Below are 16,107 nucleotides of genomic sequence, written 5' to 3' on the forward strand. Positions count from 1 at the left end.
CGCGGAAATGAAAGATTCAATGCCACAGGCGACTTCCCCACTAATGACAACCACAGCAACCGTTTTAAATTAAAATGCGAGCGATGGGAGAGTGAGGCACTCCGTCCTTTGTCGTGGAATGCCCAAGATATGATGAGGGAGCCTATTTTCTTCATAGATGACGCTTGCTTCAACATCTTCAAAGCGGAGCACCCTCATAAGACAATGCTTCGATCGAACGTCGCACGAGACGGAATGACTCGATATTCAATCACCTGGAGAATATCGCATGGGCAACTCTTCTTACTTGACAGATCATTTACATTTTGTCCAATGTTATACTTTATTAATCCATCCTACACACACACATCATCTGGCAAAACAATTCTATTTGAGCCACACTGCATGGTCTCAGACAGCACATCACTGGTAAATAGCCCAAATCGATTCATGGAGCAGCCCCGCTGGGCGGACGTTCACGCCAGCCGGGCACGCACTTCCGCCTCGTGTTTCTCGGGAAAGATGACGCACCACCGACGCAGAGAGCAATGGGTGGAAAAGCTCCGTCCGTAATGGTAGTGATGTTTTGACTTTGCTGGTGGATGTAAAGAAAAAACGCTTTTCCCTAGCCTGAATGAATACGAATTTTATTTCAGTACTCCTTGAAACTGCAGAACATTGCATGTGATTTTGAAGCGCCGCGCAGAAAATAGCGCACACTAACACCTGCTTGTCTTCAAGACAGCTGCGCCCAACAGGTAACCACAGGCCCTTTGCTGCTACCTGCAGCAAGCACCACTACCACATTACGCCCAAGGCGACGCAGTAGATCAATACCCACCTTGTCGGCCGCCTACTCAAGAGTGTATACATAACTATGAGAATTTATTGTGTCTTTACGCTTCAATCACCTATTCTTGGCGGCTTCGGCACGGCCGATGGCACGTGCAGTGGCATGTATAGTGTTCTCGTAATAACATACAGACGCGAAGCTCAAATTCGTCGATGTCCCACATCCCACGACAGAAACAGCGTCCGGAAACTTCACAGCGTGTTCTTGCTTCACAATTGCAGTCCCTACGCTGTCAACCACACACGAATACAATGCAGGAGTGCACCACTGTCACCCGTTCACTGAGTGCCCGAGTGTATCTTCTGTAACTCATTAAATGAGTGCCAGAGTGTATCTTCTGTAACCCATTCAATGAGTGCCCGAGTGCATCTTCTGTAACCCATTCAATGAGTGCCAGAGTGTATCTCCTGTAACCCCCTCAATGTGTGACGCAGATCATCACTGTCACCCCTTCACTGAGCACTGTAATGCCCCACTGTCACCTCTTCAATGATCGCCGGAGTGCACCTACCTCTAAATGAGTGCCGCAATGCACCACTGTCACTCCTTCGTGTCGCTGGTTCTTCACGTTGCCTTTCAGCCAGCAACGAACGACAACGACGGCTATGGGAGCTCGTCACCCGCAGTTGTCAGTCCGATCTCCGCGCTAAAGAGCTGGCAATTACACGGAATTGATGCAGTATGCAGCAGACCAGGCACACCAAGACGTAATCAGCCGACGCTGTCAGCCCGGGTACCACTCCCAACAGCGCCGCGGCTAACTGAGCAGCAAAGCGGATGAGGTTGCCTTGCGCCGGCAACCTACTGCCACGGTCAATGCATTCAGCCAGGCCGTCAACGTACGGAGGCGTGCGATACCGCGAACCGGGCCACGGCTTCAGCACCGCCGATGCTAGGTTTGGACGTCGGTGTTGTGTGTACCGACATTCCGCAGCGCTGATGCAGACAGCTGAACCGATCGCGTAAGAAGCCACCGGATCATTCGGGCGGACCTTCATTCCGTGTCTGGCCATCGAGACGTAGCGGACGGGCCTCCTCTATCCCATCGAGACGTAGCGGACCTCCTCTATCCCATCGAGACGCAGCGGACGGGCCTCCTCTATCCCATCGAGACGTAGCGGACGGGCCTCCTGTATCCAGCGTGAGCCGCCGGTCGGCTTTGACTTCCTTGCCATCGAGAAACCGAATCCATCCACCGATTCGCCTGGTCTCAACGGCCTCGCCACCGGCGAGATGCGCAGTGTGCGCTAGAGGATCACCGGAACTATTCGTCTTCTGTTATGGCTGCGTTGCCCCGACCCTGCTAGGTCATGTGAAATGACGTCAATATCACCATCGGACGCGCGGAATTCGGCTTTTCCGCCTCCATAGCATTATTAAGCGACGTACCCTCACGGACACCGGCTCAAGCAGCTACAAGGGGTCACCGAAGGACAAGACAAGCCACCTTGATCACCCTGATCACCCTGAGTCAACAACAGGTCCTCGGTATCGTCGTATTGTAGCATGTCACTGCGTAAATGCTAGAAATAGCACACATCGTCCGGAATCGTGGGACGGGCCCTGCTGGTAAACCTTCGGGGAGCGGCAGACTGGTGTTGAGGCAACAGGGGCCCGCATTTTGACCGCTACACCGTAAGCTACGTGCACTCCACCAGGTGCAGACTTTCGTGGCGATGTGAGTGGCACAATCTCAGGACTTTGCATCGAGAGCCACTTCAAAATCCTTTTAGACCGGTGTACTTCGCCTCCCGCCGATCTGCGTGGAGCGAATATGATAATCTCGGGCTTATCTGCAGCGCTGATGCCGACGCAGCGGCGATGGCTACCGCGGCTCGCGCCAAGACGTCCTGCTCGTGCGGGAGCGCACACTTTTCATTGGTACTCCAGGTGAATATTGCCAGACATCGACTTCGAGAAGTCTTGCCGGTGGATGATTACGAAACCCTCCCTCAAGCCGGTTACACCCGCGGAAATGATACCAGCCGATGATCGCCACCCCACGGAAGCCATCCTCGGTGGGGAAAGCTCCACTCCGGTCCCAGCCGTCAGCGCCTGCCAACCTGGGCCAGGGCACCGTCACCGCAAGTCCCGCGGCCTCGCCTCGCCCCGCAGAGCACGGCACACGTCAGACACGCGCCCCAGGCAGGCGGTACTCACGGGTTGTCGATGCGCGAGTCCATCACGTTGAGAAGATAGTAGTTGATCCCGGTAAAGTAGCGGCGGTGCAGAAAGCGGTCGACCAGCTGGCGCCAGGTGACGTACAGGATCGTCGATATGTAGATGCGCGACCCCTTGACCTGCGGAAGGTCGAAGTGACACTCAGACCGCTGCCACCACAAGCAAGCTGTCGTCTCAGTGACAGCGGTGTGAGAACAGCAGACAGGGGAGGAGGGATGTTCCCAACCAGCTCGAAAGCACTTAGCTCTTAACACGGTAGCAATAGCCTTATTCCTCGGAGAAAGAACAGCAGAATGGAGATATAGATGGGTTGATATTTCGGCAACATTCCTATATCGAAACAATTATATATATATATATATATCTATATCTATATATCTAATCTATCTATCTATCTATATATCTATCTGTATCTATATCTATATCTATATCTATATATATATATATATATATATATATATATAGTATATATATATATATATATCTATATCTATATCTATAGTATACATATATATATATAAGCTTAAAATTACAGAGCCAGAGCCTAAGCTCTTAAAAAACAATGCTGAAGCCGAAACCATCATATTTTCACACGAGGCCAAAGCCAAGGCTGCATCCTACGGCTCGAAGCCGGTACCAGGAGGCCGGAAGGGCACTGGCGCCCCCAAACCCAAAGCCATCAATACACAAAATAGCTTCACGAAGCCGACGCCGAAACCGGCTTCGCCCCCAAAGCCGGCACTGCCGAGCCAACATGTAAACGTTGATGGTGATGAAGTTATCTGCCGCGTGCCGTCAGCAGCCGCGACGTTCGAGAACACCCCGAGACTGCCTAGCGGCCACGGCCAGCGTACGCTACACTTCTATGGCGTGCGACAGAGGCGGGCACACTCACAGAGGAGACGACGAAGACCGGGCCGAGACACTCACGAACGATGGGAGGATCAGGCCTCGGGCTTTGAACGAGGTGAGGATCAAAATTAGTGTAAGCTGTTCAGTGCATTTGCGAGGAACATTATTCCCAAGATAACACGGTAGCGATAGCCTTATTCCTCGGAGAAAGAACAGCAGAATGGAGATATAGATGGGCTGATATTTCGGCAACATTCCTATATCGAAACAATAGCAGAAGCCTTTTTTCAATAAAGGCATGTTGCCGAAACATCAACTCATCTATATCTCCATTCTGCTGTTTTTCAGAGGAATAAGGCTATAACTACTATCTTATCGAGATGAGGAACGGACTAAGACACACACGAACGAGACAAGGGTCGGTCTAAGACATCTGCAAACGAAACGGGGATCAAGCCATGACACTCGCCCACGAGATGGGGATGTAGCCGGGGTACCCAAGAATAAAACGAAGACCAGACGCACAGGATTTCACAACGAGACGTCGGGCTGAGGCACGAACGAGGGTAGATACGAGTGGGCCGAGACACTCACGAACGAAATGACGAGCACTAGGCCGAGACACTCAGCGGTGAGAGTGCCGAAGGCGTTCCAGTCCTTGTCGCCCAACACTTGGTAGTACCGGCTGGGTATGATACCAACCCAATACACCACATACTGTTCTGAAACGATACGACCGAGGAGAAGGGCGATGTTCAAGGGCTAAGATCATTAGTGAACTTAATAGTAACATGAAGCCGACATCTCACGAACTTGTACTTTTCGCCTGGTTGTATAGTCATCCCTAGCATGCTGCATGATAGGTAGAACCTCCCTAAAATCACACATGAGCATCCACTGTTGAGAGAACGATGCTGATCAAGCCAACACCTCTCCCTATCAACCACCGGACCGAGTACGCCCCAGCTCGACAGGAGCCGACACTGGCTGCCGGCGCGCCCACCTGACCCGCTGAAGATGAGCAGCACCACCAGCTGAAAGACGCTGAAGGAGCCGAGGCTGGGGAACATGACCTTGAGCAAGGCCCAGGCGTGGCGGCAGAAGGTGCGGTCCAGGCCGTACCCGCCTTCTTCCGGCGTGCGCTCCTCCTCCGCCGGCGACGCCGGCTGGTCGGCGCTCTTCTGCGCGTCGGCGTCGGTCGGCGCGCCGGCGTCGGTCGGCTCCTCTGGCGGGCACTGCACGCGCATGGTCGCCGCACAGGGAGCCGTTGCTGGCGATGGGTCGCTGCCGGATGGTACGTTGGATCGAATCAGCTTACGTCATGTGGCTGCCAACCACTGCCACGGACGATGGGTCGCTGCCGCATGGTAGGTTGGATCAAATCAGCTTACGTCATGTGGCTGCCAACCACTGCCACTGACGATGGGTCGCTGCCGCATGGTAGGTTGGATCGAATCAGCTTACATCATGTGGCTGCCAACCACTGCCACTGACGATGGGTCGCTGCCGCATGGTAGGTTGGATCGAATCAACTTACGTCATGTGGCTGCCAACCACTGCCACTGACGATGGGTCGCTGCCGGATGATAGGTTGGATCGAATCAGCTTACGTCATGTGCCTGCCACCCACATACTGCTAGCATTCCTTCCTTTTTTGGTGTGTTTGATGCTGTGTGCTCACCATGCCATTACAACACCCATTGTTCAAAGAAAATTTGGCAATAACTAGCTATCTGGATCACGATGGCATTTCAGCACTCAGGTGGCTGGGTATTTTGCAGCTTTTTTAAAAAATCTACCAACATCTCTTATCTGCCACTAATTGATTCAGCATCACCTATCCTGCCCTCTGATGTCAGATGACCTTTGTTGCCACCAATGACACTGGCCCCAGGCCATACCTGTCCAGGACAAATAGAGGGCCCTTAAAGTGACCCCCCCCCCCCCCCTCCTGCCAGGGTCAGTGGATTGGAAGACAATTGCCCTAACCCACTGAGCCCACCAGGAAGGATGAAATGGATGATGGCATAATAATGATACAATAAATCACAATGAAACTCCAGCTAGGCATGTGGATGTCTCCCCCAAGCATGTTTCCACAAAAGACCAGGACAGCAGTGAATGCCTATGTAATAACACCATGGCTTGTGTAGTGGCTGGTCAATATTGAGGTAGCATGTGATACAGACACCTGTCCACATTACAAAGCATACAGATGATTTGGATATGAGCACTATTAACTTCCAAAAATTGGCACTGCTTCCCTTATAACTTAGCATCAGAAGTAAAATTTAGCATGGTGGTTAGGTGGTACACACACCCCCACCTACACAGTAAGGGAGGAGTTGACCAGCATGAGAGACCACCCAACTAAATAATAGCACCAAGAAAGTAGGTATCTGATCCATTTTCACAGAATGCATTGCTTTCAACCAGTTTCTGAACCTGTGCATGGTGTCATTTGACACTGCCCCACAATAATTACTTGAATGTTAGTTGAATGGAACTAAATTTAATGATTCTTCATCACAGAAAAGCAATAATTACAAGATGAAAGGAATGTTGATTCCAGGTTCATCAAGACGCACGGCAAGTTGTTTTAAGTGTGGAGCATTTGGCATTCCTAGCTTACAGCAATTTAATTACTATTAACTTTTGTTTTCTGCAAATTTCCAGCACCTATCATTTTTGGGATCTCTTGCTCCACTACCACCAGGGACTAACACCAGACATCACGTAAGTCCATGATTTGCAGTTGGCAATGCAACATTAGCGCTGATGGGCACCTCTGAGCAATGGCCGGTATTCACGGCGCAGTCCCATCACATCCTGTAGCACGCTGAATGAACTTGCATGTAAGGCGTGCATCATATTTCTAGCATTATTTCATATACAACCAATTTATGAACGCTTCAAATATCTTCATATGCATTTCTGTTTCACGTACTAATAAGTACAGCCATCCTCCAAACAACCTACCCACCTAGATCGCAGCCTCCACCGTAGGCTTGTGGCTGCGCCGATAATGAGGGTAGACGCCGACACTTTAAACTCATTGAACGGTGACGTCATAAAACCGCGAGATCACCGTCATTCGTTGAGATCCCGCTGTGAAACACTTGCTGTTTCCATTTGTAAATGTTTTTAACTATCCACGTCGGAAGAATGACACAAGCTGGAAGCTTGGCCCACAAGATCATGAAGTTGGCTCAAATGCAGGAAAAAGCAACTGAAATCTTATTTTTTATGACGCTCTTCATAGCAAGATCAACACCTCACTGTTGGTCCATGCTTCCCAGACTCCGCTGTAGCTGCGCTGTGCGTCTTATTCCGGCGAGTTCAAGAGAGTGAGTGGAGTGCTTACCATCACTAGTGTCCCTGAGAGTTGACAACAACCTGTCTAAGAGTACCATGAAGAAACGGAATTTTGATTCCGAATGCAAATGCCATTTTCGGATCAATTCTTTGCAAGGTGATGAGACCAGACGGAACCGAATGGCACCAGACTAAGCGGGACCCGGCGGGGCCGACGCGACCAGACTAAAGCAGCTGGACCAAACAAACCAGGCGGGACCGAATGGAGGCGGATGGAACGCCCAGACCTCCGGGCAGAACCAGACGAGGTCACACGTAACCGAATGAAACCGAACGAGAACAGATGGACCAGCCGGGATCCGAAGGGGCCGTGCCGAACCGAACGGGACCAGATGGGACCAGTCGGGCTCCGTTCGGGCCAGTACGGTCCAATTCTGTCCCTTCCAGTTCCTTCCGGTCGCATCCGGTCACGTTCGATTTCGTTTCATCCAGTTTGGTCTCGTCTCGTCCCGTCGGGCCCTATCTGATTCCATCCAATCCTTCCCATTTCCATCCAGTTCTGCACCGTTTGGCCCTGGTCGGTCCTTGTCCTGTCAAATCCTGTCACGTCCTGTCCCGTTCTGTTCTGTCATGTCCTGTTTTGCTTTTTTCCGATCGGGCAATCCTGTCCTGTCCTGCCCTGTCCTTTCCTGTCCCGTCCTGCATCGCAGCGCCCTGTCCTGCTCCTATTGGTCACGTGACACATCCCTTGCCGTCCAATCCCTCCCCATCGCCTCGAGGCCTATCCGGTCCCGTCGAGCTCTCTCCATTCCCACCCAGTCTCGTAGCTCGTCCTGCCCCATCCAATACTACCAGACATCGAACAGTTCCGTCCAGTGCCCTCCAGTCCTACCGAGTCTCATCCGGGTTCATCCGACCCCGTCTGGTCTGATCACGTTTCATCCTGTTACGTCTGGTCCCGATGTGAAGCGTGCGGCTTAAATCGGTCATGTCTGGCCCCGTCCAAATCCACCTGCTCTCGTCCTTTCACATCTGGCCCTGCCTGGTCCGACCCGGTCCCGTCCGGTGTGGTCAGGTCCTTCACGGTGCGGTCCAGTCCCGTCAGGTCCAGCTCTGATCCGTTTCCTTCCGTCCAATCATGTCCGGCGTCGTTCGATCCCGTCTGGTCCCGTCTGGGTCCGTCCGATTTTATTCGGTCCTGTTCGGTTCTGTCCAGTTTCGTCCGGTCCCATCTGGTCCCACACGTTATCGTCCGGTTGCATTAGGTTTTGGTGCTCACTCCCTGACCCGTCTGGTTTAGTCGCGTCCCCTCCGTTTTCTGTCTTGCCTCATGGGTTCCACATCCGGTTCGATTGGTCTGGTTCGGTCCGGTTTCGTCCGGTTCCGTATGATCCTGTTCTGTCCCATCGGATTTTCTCCGGCCATGTTTAGTGTCGTCTGATTCTGTCCGTTTCGGTAAAGTTCCTTCTGGTTCCGTGCGGTCCCGCTGATAAAGTTATGTTACGTTCGGTTCCGTCCGGTCACATTCATAGATATAGTTTTTTATTACGGCTCATCCACGTGGTGGCTGTTCTGCGACTAGTCGTACAAGAAAAAGAACCGACACACATACAGAGGTACTCACATACGGATGCACACACAGCTTCAGTCAATGATTCAACAATTTAAACAGTCAAGATTGCCTGGCGCGAGGGGGCGCGGACGCCCGCCGGAGGCAGTCGGTTCCACACGGCGGCGGCACGGCACGGAAGTGTCGCCGGGTGGCGCTCAGTCGGACGCTTGGCAGATGCAGCGAGCCGACACCGCCCGACACAACCGGGTTTGACGTTGGGAAGACTCGGCGCGCGTTACGAATAGAGCTCGCAGTGCGCGGGGAGATTCGGGGACGCGCAGTGCCCCTGTACACATTCGGGCAGTCCCGGTGGTGCACAAGTTCCGTGACGCTAGCCCAGGCCGAGCGCCTCCAGAACGAGTGAAATGTATTCGCTGCGGTGGACACATTTCCCCATGCTCACATGGGTCTTAACTGGGCAGCTCATATAGACCCCATGTGGCTTCCAGTTTGGCCCCATATTGGCCCCAGGTGGGCTGCCCATGTGGGACCCAGGTGGTTGCCCATGACATGCCCACATGGGACCAGCTATCCCATGCTCAGCTCATGCGGACCTCAGTCCAGCTAGCCGTCCCAAGTTACAAAATAATTGTACATCATGTCGTAAAACCTCAAAGCAATGCCAAAACAATGGCTATTACATAACTGTACATGTGACAACTTTATTGCGCATGTAACAGATTGGCGGCCCATCTGCGCCCCAGATTAAGCCTAGATACCAGCCCACCTGCAGCTAATAATGACATGAACGCAGCTCGCCCACACACGACCCCTGTGGATTCCACCACAGCAAGCACTCTCTCGTCGGAAGTAATCTCTTCTTGTGGATTCCACCACAGCAAGCACTCTCTCGTCGGAAGTAATCTCTTCTTGTGGATTCCACCTCAGCAGGCAGTCTCTCGTCGGAAGTAATCTCTTCTTGGCGTGATAAATTCCGGCGGACAGAACAAGGCAACCAACGTTTCTAGTGCATGCAAAAATATGAAATGATGTGGACACCCCATGCGAGACCCGGCCGAAGCCCAGTTAAAAGCCCACCCAGGGGCGGATCCAGGATTTCATCAAGGGGGATGTCACGCAACACTGTGGGGCCCCCTAGAGTTTGGGGCCCCTCCAAAAAAATATTGTTGCACCCGGCTCATAACATTTTGAGACAGTATATATATATATATATATATATATATATATATATATATATATATATATACCCATATAGCATAGATTCCTAAACCCATCTTACTGTGCGCAGCTCTATACGGCTGGGCGTGCTACGTATGCATATGCATAGAGCTCAGTCATGTTCTACAGATCATGTTAAATCCTTTAATTCTGAGGCTAGGTATTTCGGAACAGCAGACAAAATTAACTCACGTTGGCTGCAAAGAACCAAAGGGACCTCCATTCAAATACGGAGCACCGAAAACCCAGTGCAGAAGGCCCCGAAAGACGGGGTGTACCGGAGCAGATTATCAGATGGCCCCTGCAGGAGCGTACAGCCCTGAATTCAAACACCAAGACCGAATATTCAAGGCTCCCGAACAATCCAGTGTGGCCCACGAGGTGAACAGATGGGGCTCCCGACAAGAGTGTAAGGTCATCCATTCAAATGTCAAGTACCCTAGACATAATGTGGAGGGGCTCCGAATAATCGAGTGTGCCCGAGGAAGTGGGTGGGGTGGGTGGGGCCGCCGACATGAACGTAAGGTTTTCCGTTCAAATATGAAATACTCATGACGCGATGTAAGGGGACTTCGAATGATCCAGTGTGCCAGAGCAGGTTAACATATAGGGCTCCCGCCAGGGGCGTAGGGCCCTCCATTCAAGTAAAAGGTAACCAAAACCCGACGTAGAAGTCCCCCAACAACCAAATGTGTTTGAGCAGCTTATCAGAAGGGACCACAAGAGTGCAAGCCCCTCCATTCAAATAAGAAGTACCCAAAATCCAGCACACAGCCCCCCCCCCCCGAATGACGGAGTATACCCGAGTAGATTATCAGATGACCCCGATAGGAGCGTAGAGCCCAAAATTCAAGCACAAAGACGCAATGTGTGGGGCCCCCGAACAGTCCAGCGTGGCCGAAGAGGCCAACAGAGGAGCCCCGACAAGCACGTGGGCCCCCATTAAAAAAGGACGTACCTAAGACCCAATGTACAGGGCTCTCCAACGATCGAATGCGCCCGAGCAGGTTATCAGATAGGCCGCTGACAAGAGCGTAGGACCCCCATTGAAATAAAAAGTGCCCAAGACCTAGTGTGGAGGGCCCCAGGAGATCAAATGTATCCTAGCAGGCTATCAGATGGCCCCCGACAAAAGTGTAGGGCCCTAAGCAAGTGACAGATAATTGGAAGGGCCCTAGACAAATGCATATGGCCCCTGCACATATCGCAAGTGTGTCCGTAGGTTAATCGAGACCAACGAAAAGGGGCCCCGAGCAGCCGAAAAATTTCCGGCATGTCAACACATATGGCTCCCGGCTGTAGCTCACAGAGCCTTTCTGGCGAATGGAACTAATCCTTTGAATGCCCCTGATTGATAAAAGTGCCCCGGCACTCTAGCAGGAAGGGCCTAGCAACAGTGCAGTGCCCGCCGAGCCAATGCAAAGAAATCAAGGCAACGTGGAAGGCTCCTTAACGATCAGAATGGACCTGGAAGTGGCCAGATAGGTCCCCCGGAAACAGCATGTGCCGGAGATGGTAATGTGGAAGCTGCCGCTCTTTGTGATAGATGGCTTGGTGCCGATCAGCATGATGTCTGTCTTTTTGGGATTCATTCTGAGGCTATTTGACTGGAAACAGTTTTGAAGGCACTGAATGGATTCCTCAACAAGAGCTTTCAGGTCGCACAGAACGACGGCATCGGCAGTAGCGGAGTCAAGGAGTTGGGTGTCATCGGCAAATCATCGGCATCGGTGCCACATCAGGTTCCGTCTGATCCCGTCTGGCTCCGTCTGACCGTGGTCGGTTCCGTCCGGCCCTATCTAACTCCATCAGAAATCGTCCAGTTCCATCCAGTCCCGTCTAGGCTCATGACATTCCATCTGGTCTCATTCAGTCAGGTCTAGCTCCGTCCGGCTCTGTGTGATCCTGCTCTGTCCCTCTACGACTCATCTCGTTCACTGTCCGTGTCTAAGCAGCGGCACGTGTGACGGCAAGCGCCCGGATACTACCATAGACTTGCCGGTCTTAGACGAGCGCATGACTGTTATCACGACGGTAGTATCAAAGTGGTCCTGTGACGTCATCATTCAATCAGCTGGAAGTGTTGGTGATCTTCACAATCTTCGTAAAATCAGCTGACAGCCGCAGCACAATTTTGTGCGTCTGCTGTTGATGATCCGGTAGGTAGTCGTTCCCGAGGAAACTTTGATTATACGGCTCATGGAACTTTACTAAGGGATTTGAGGTACTCATGAAGCTCTTGTGCATCTACTGATACCAATATTGTGTGATTTTCATGTAAGAAATAGCTGCTTGAAGGTCGTTTAAGTAAGTACGACGCCTGCGCCTATGATACCTTTTTAAACCAGAAGCGAGTGGAAGGTTGCTGTGAACGAAAGGGCTTTTGATTGTTAGTAAATGGTACAGTGAGGTGAGGTGCTGGAAGACTTAATCATTTTCAGCTGTTATTTTGCTGGCAAGACTCCAAACTGCTCTGTTCTGGTGTGGATGTTCAGATAGTGAACAACTAGTGATGGATATTGGCCAATTACTAAATTGGGGTGCTCTGGGCCCATCAAAATTTTATGGATTCCATCAACCTTAAACAGGTTAAAGTAGATGAACATTGGTTTTCCATCATTTCACACCCTCTTACAACCAAAATGTCTTGAATGTTTTGCTTGCATGGATTTGGATTCTGCATACTTGTCAAGCATAGTGTGTTGCATGTACTATGAACCCACCACCTATGTTGAGTTGTCCATTTCAGCAGATAAAACTGTCTCCACTCTTTTTCCAAAAAGCAGTGAGAGAGTTTCGTATGTTGCATAATGCTGTGGCACTTCAACCAGTGCTGTGGTTGACCCTTGATGATCAGTTGTCAGCTGATCATCCCATTTTATTCAAACCAAACAATGTGTGCAGTCTGGGATTGGTATCTAATGCTGCTGGAGTTAAGTCCAGTATCTTTACCATAGACCACAACAAAAGCAAACTTTTGCTTCCGCATGCCTTGTTTTTTAGTTGTTTGCATTATTTTGTTAGGGAAGTATCCAAAGCCAATAATCCGGTTATAGAGGTAGTCGACACCACAAACAGCAGATACACATAAGATAAGAAACATGTGGGTTATCAGAGGTAGATTCCATGTCAGCTATTTGAACTAAACATTGTATCTGAAGTGTTTTAGTTAGCTAGAGACAGTCTCATGGTGTGGAATGCTGCAGGGATATGTTGTGCTTCAATAATGTGCATGCTACAAACCGATTGGCCAGATCCCTTCCCAAGCTACTCATGAGACATTGTGCTTTTCATGGTTTCAGTTAACAGGTGGCAGCAGGAAGTAACAGGAGGCAGCAATCATGGTGGCAGCATTCCCACTTGCCAAGTTGGGGACGCTAGTCATTAAACAAGTCAGCAAGCCACTGGCCAATGCGATCAAGGAGAGGGCTAAGCAAAGCTACTTTTTCCGGACCTACCTCTGCATGCCACCTGCACAGTGTAAGCACGCTAAGTGACAGATTTGTACATGCCATGCGTAGTTGCGTAACACAAATGTAATATGAATGTGGATGGGCCAAGGAGGTTTTGTTACAGTTATTTTGTCATTTGACAGGTTGCACAGCATATTGGGCTCATGACTGTCCATCAGTGGTTATTGTGTCACAATTGCTTCTTCTGCTGGCTGGATCTCAACAACCATCATGATGACAGTATGGTGAAGCCTTTTGGTGTGAATTCCGCGCGTCGGGTGTAGGGTCATCGACTTCGCCGCGACACTATGGACCAGCGCTGGCCCCCGTAAAAACACATCAGAGCTATGCCACCCTGTCCATGTGACGTCAGCACCGGACCGACGTGCTGCCGTCCCCGACCGTGCTGGGCTTACATGATTGTTACCTGTTTTCTGCGGAGTGAGTGTGGGGGATGATTTATGTGACAGTGACCATGCGTTCCCCACGTATCTTTCGACGGAAGGCGTAACGGCAACAAAGCGTTGGTAGATTGTAATAACACTAGTATATCTCCGTGTCTGTTCTACTTCTGAGACACTGCTGGCTGTCCAAGCGTGGCCGTTCTGGCACATCGCCGGCCCCGTGCTCGTTCAAGCAGTGATCAGGTGCGCCGCGATGTGTGCCGGTGGTCGTCCTCAGCGCGCCCGCGCGGTCTGGTTTCAGTCTACCACTGGTGTGAGGTGCGGACCAGGATGTGGGTGATGAACCTCGGTCACACTGGCCAGGTTCCCAAGCTGAACGAGGCCATGGCCATCGATCTCGGCGCCAACATGCTCGGAGAAGGTGGGTCTCAAACTCCTGACTCCCCACCCACCGAGGCGAGCGCCGTTGACGGTGGCTAGTGGCTGTGGAGGTGTGGGCATTACTGCTGATGTGTTGCGTATTCGATTTACATCTGCGTACGTATTACAGGCTGTGTGTATCCTCTGCACAGTGGTAGTTATGAATTCCATGACAACGGCGTATGATGCATGGCTGCTCACTTGCAGCATGTTTTGGAACTGACGGGCGTTCGTACTTGAGACGCGTAATCTCGAGTCACCCGTCGGCTGCGCGCCGGCATCTGACCGTCCGGTCGTCTGGGCTGAGCCCGTACCGCCCGCTCGGCAGGCATCATCCTGGGCATCGCTACCGGCGTGCTCGTGTATGAATACAACCGGTCCAGCAACAAGGAGGAGGCGCGCGAGGCGGCGCAGCACGAGCGGCTGCGGCAGCTCGAGTCGCGCCTCGAGGACCTTGCGCTTCACCAACCGAGCAGCAGGACACGCGACTCCGCGAGCTCACGCGCCAGCTGGTGGCGCTGGACCCGCGGCCGCCGGCGCCGGCGGCGCCCCCGCCCACCCGGGCAGACCCCGCCGCCGCCTCCTCCGCCGCCGCCGCCGCAGGCCGGCGTTGGGCTGGAGGCGGCTCTGCAGGAGGCCACGGGCCGCGTCCGCGGAAGCTGAGGACGCCGGGCTCGTGGGGCGGCTGGTAGTCCTGGAGCGGCCCGGAGTGGCGGCTTTGTGCCTGTGCCGGCGGCGGGAGCGGCGGTCGCTCGGCCGCCGCTGCGGTTTCCACCCGGCGACCGACGAGTTGAGGTCCTGTGTGAGAGGAACTGGAGCGTGGGCGGCGGGCCGGCTTCTAGGTAATGCTGGAGGCGCAGCACGGCAGCAGTCCGTGACCTCACGCGTTTTTATTGGTGAGCTTCGAGATGAAGCGGCTCGTGTGTTATTCGCGTGAGGACGAGCGGCTTATAACGAGGCTTCCTGCTGCACTTCGCGTGCAAAACTGTGATGCTAGGCCCTGTTGCTGAAACCGTGCTACGTTTCGGGTGATAACCGAGCGGAGCGGTTTCGCCGGTCAAGTCTAAGGCCCGTCCCTTGAGCATGTTGTCCCAGATATGTAGTGACTACGTGTGGCTCGCGCCCTCCCGGCCCCCGGAGCTTTTTCTTCCCCCGGCCAGCACCGCCACTGCAGCCGTGCTGCACAGCTCGGCGGACGCGGCTAGACGGGTGTTCGCGTCAGCTGTCCGTCTCTCCGCCGCCCTCTCCGCGATCCCGGTGGCCGCTCGCTGCTCTCGTCGCCGGGTGCGGTCCGTCGCCTGGCGTCGGCTGTGACGGGCCGGTGCAGCCAGTGCAATATAGAAACGGCACCCGGTTGTGGAAGGAATCGCTGATGACGGAGCGAGTCGGACTGCGGTTCGGAAGATGTGTCATGGCACTCAGCTGCAATGGGTTCCAGGACGTAACGGTCGAAGCCTCCCCAGAAGTCCCTTGTTCGCTTGGAGGCTGACGTGCTGACGCAGATACAATGACGGGATGGACAGGATGTTATGCATCCTGTTACTGCAGGGTATCACTATGGGGTAGGGCGTGACATGCAGACGCCAAACAAGACGTGAATGTAGGGCGTGACAAATAGACGCCAGACAGGACGTGACGCCAAACAAGACGCGACATGTGTAGGGCGTGACATGCGACGCCAAACAATGTAGAAGATCGCATTTCGCAAAACGCGACACTAGCAAAATTGTATCTTGTTTTTCTGGTGATTTATTTACAACAAAGGGACCATACAATTTTCCGTCCATGGAAAATGGTCTGAGCGCGCTCGGCTCGATGAACGAGGCGGGGGAAAGCTGGTCCCTAACATCACGTGTATAT

General features: G+C 52.5%; 2 protein-coding genes across 2 annotated transcripts; one reads left to right on the forward strand and one right to left on the reverse strand.

The window, feature by feature from the left end:
* Positions 1 to 2,002: 2,002 nt before the first annotated feature.
* LOC119093229 (lysosomal cobalamin transporter ABCD4) lies at positions 2,003 to 6,872 on the reverse strand. Its single transcript, XM_037216143.1, has 5 exons — positions 6,849 to 6,872; positions 4,869 to 5,149; positions 4,460 to 4,587; positions 2,993 to 3,132; positions 2,003 to 2,132 (listed from the first exon to the last, which is right to left on the reverse strand). Exons 2-5 carry the CDS (start codon positions 5,110 to 5,112, stop codon positions 2,111 to 2,113), a joined length of 534 nt encoding a protein of 177 aa, XP_037072038.1. The 5' UTR covers positions 5,113 to 5,149; positions 6,849 to 6,872; the 3' UTR covers positions 2,003 to 2,110.
* Positions 6,873 to 12,013: 5,141 nt separating this feature from the next.
* Positions 12,014 to 14,910, forward strand: LOC119093507 (putative OPA3-like protein CG13603). Its single transcript, XM_037216467.1, has 5 exons — positions 12,014 to 12,130; positions 13,274 to 13,451; positions 14,129 to 14,248; positions 14,576 to 14,739; positions 14,851 to 14,910. Exons 2-5 carry the CDS (start codon positions 13,313 to 13,315, stop codon positions 14,908 to 14,910), a joined length of 483 nt encoding a protein of 160 aa, XP_037072362.1. The 5' UTR covers positions 12,014 to 12,130; positions 13,274 to 13,312.
* The last annotated feature ends 1,197 nt before the right edge of the window (positions 14,911 to 16,107 follow it).

This window comes from Pollicipes pollicipes, unplaced genomic scaffold, assembly GCF_011947565.3.
Source record: "Pollicipes pollicipes isolate AB1234 unplaced genomic scaffold, Ppol_2.1 Scaffold_4002;HRSCAF=4701_pilon_pilon_pilon, whole genome shotgun sequence".
Taxonomy (NCBI): domain Eukaryota; kingdom Metazoa; phylum Arthropoda; class Thecostraca; order Pollicipedomorpha; family Pollicipedidae; genus Pollicipes; species Pollicipes pollicipes.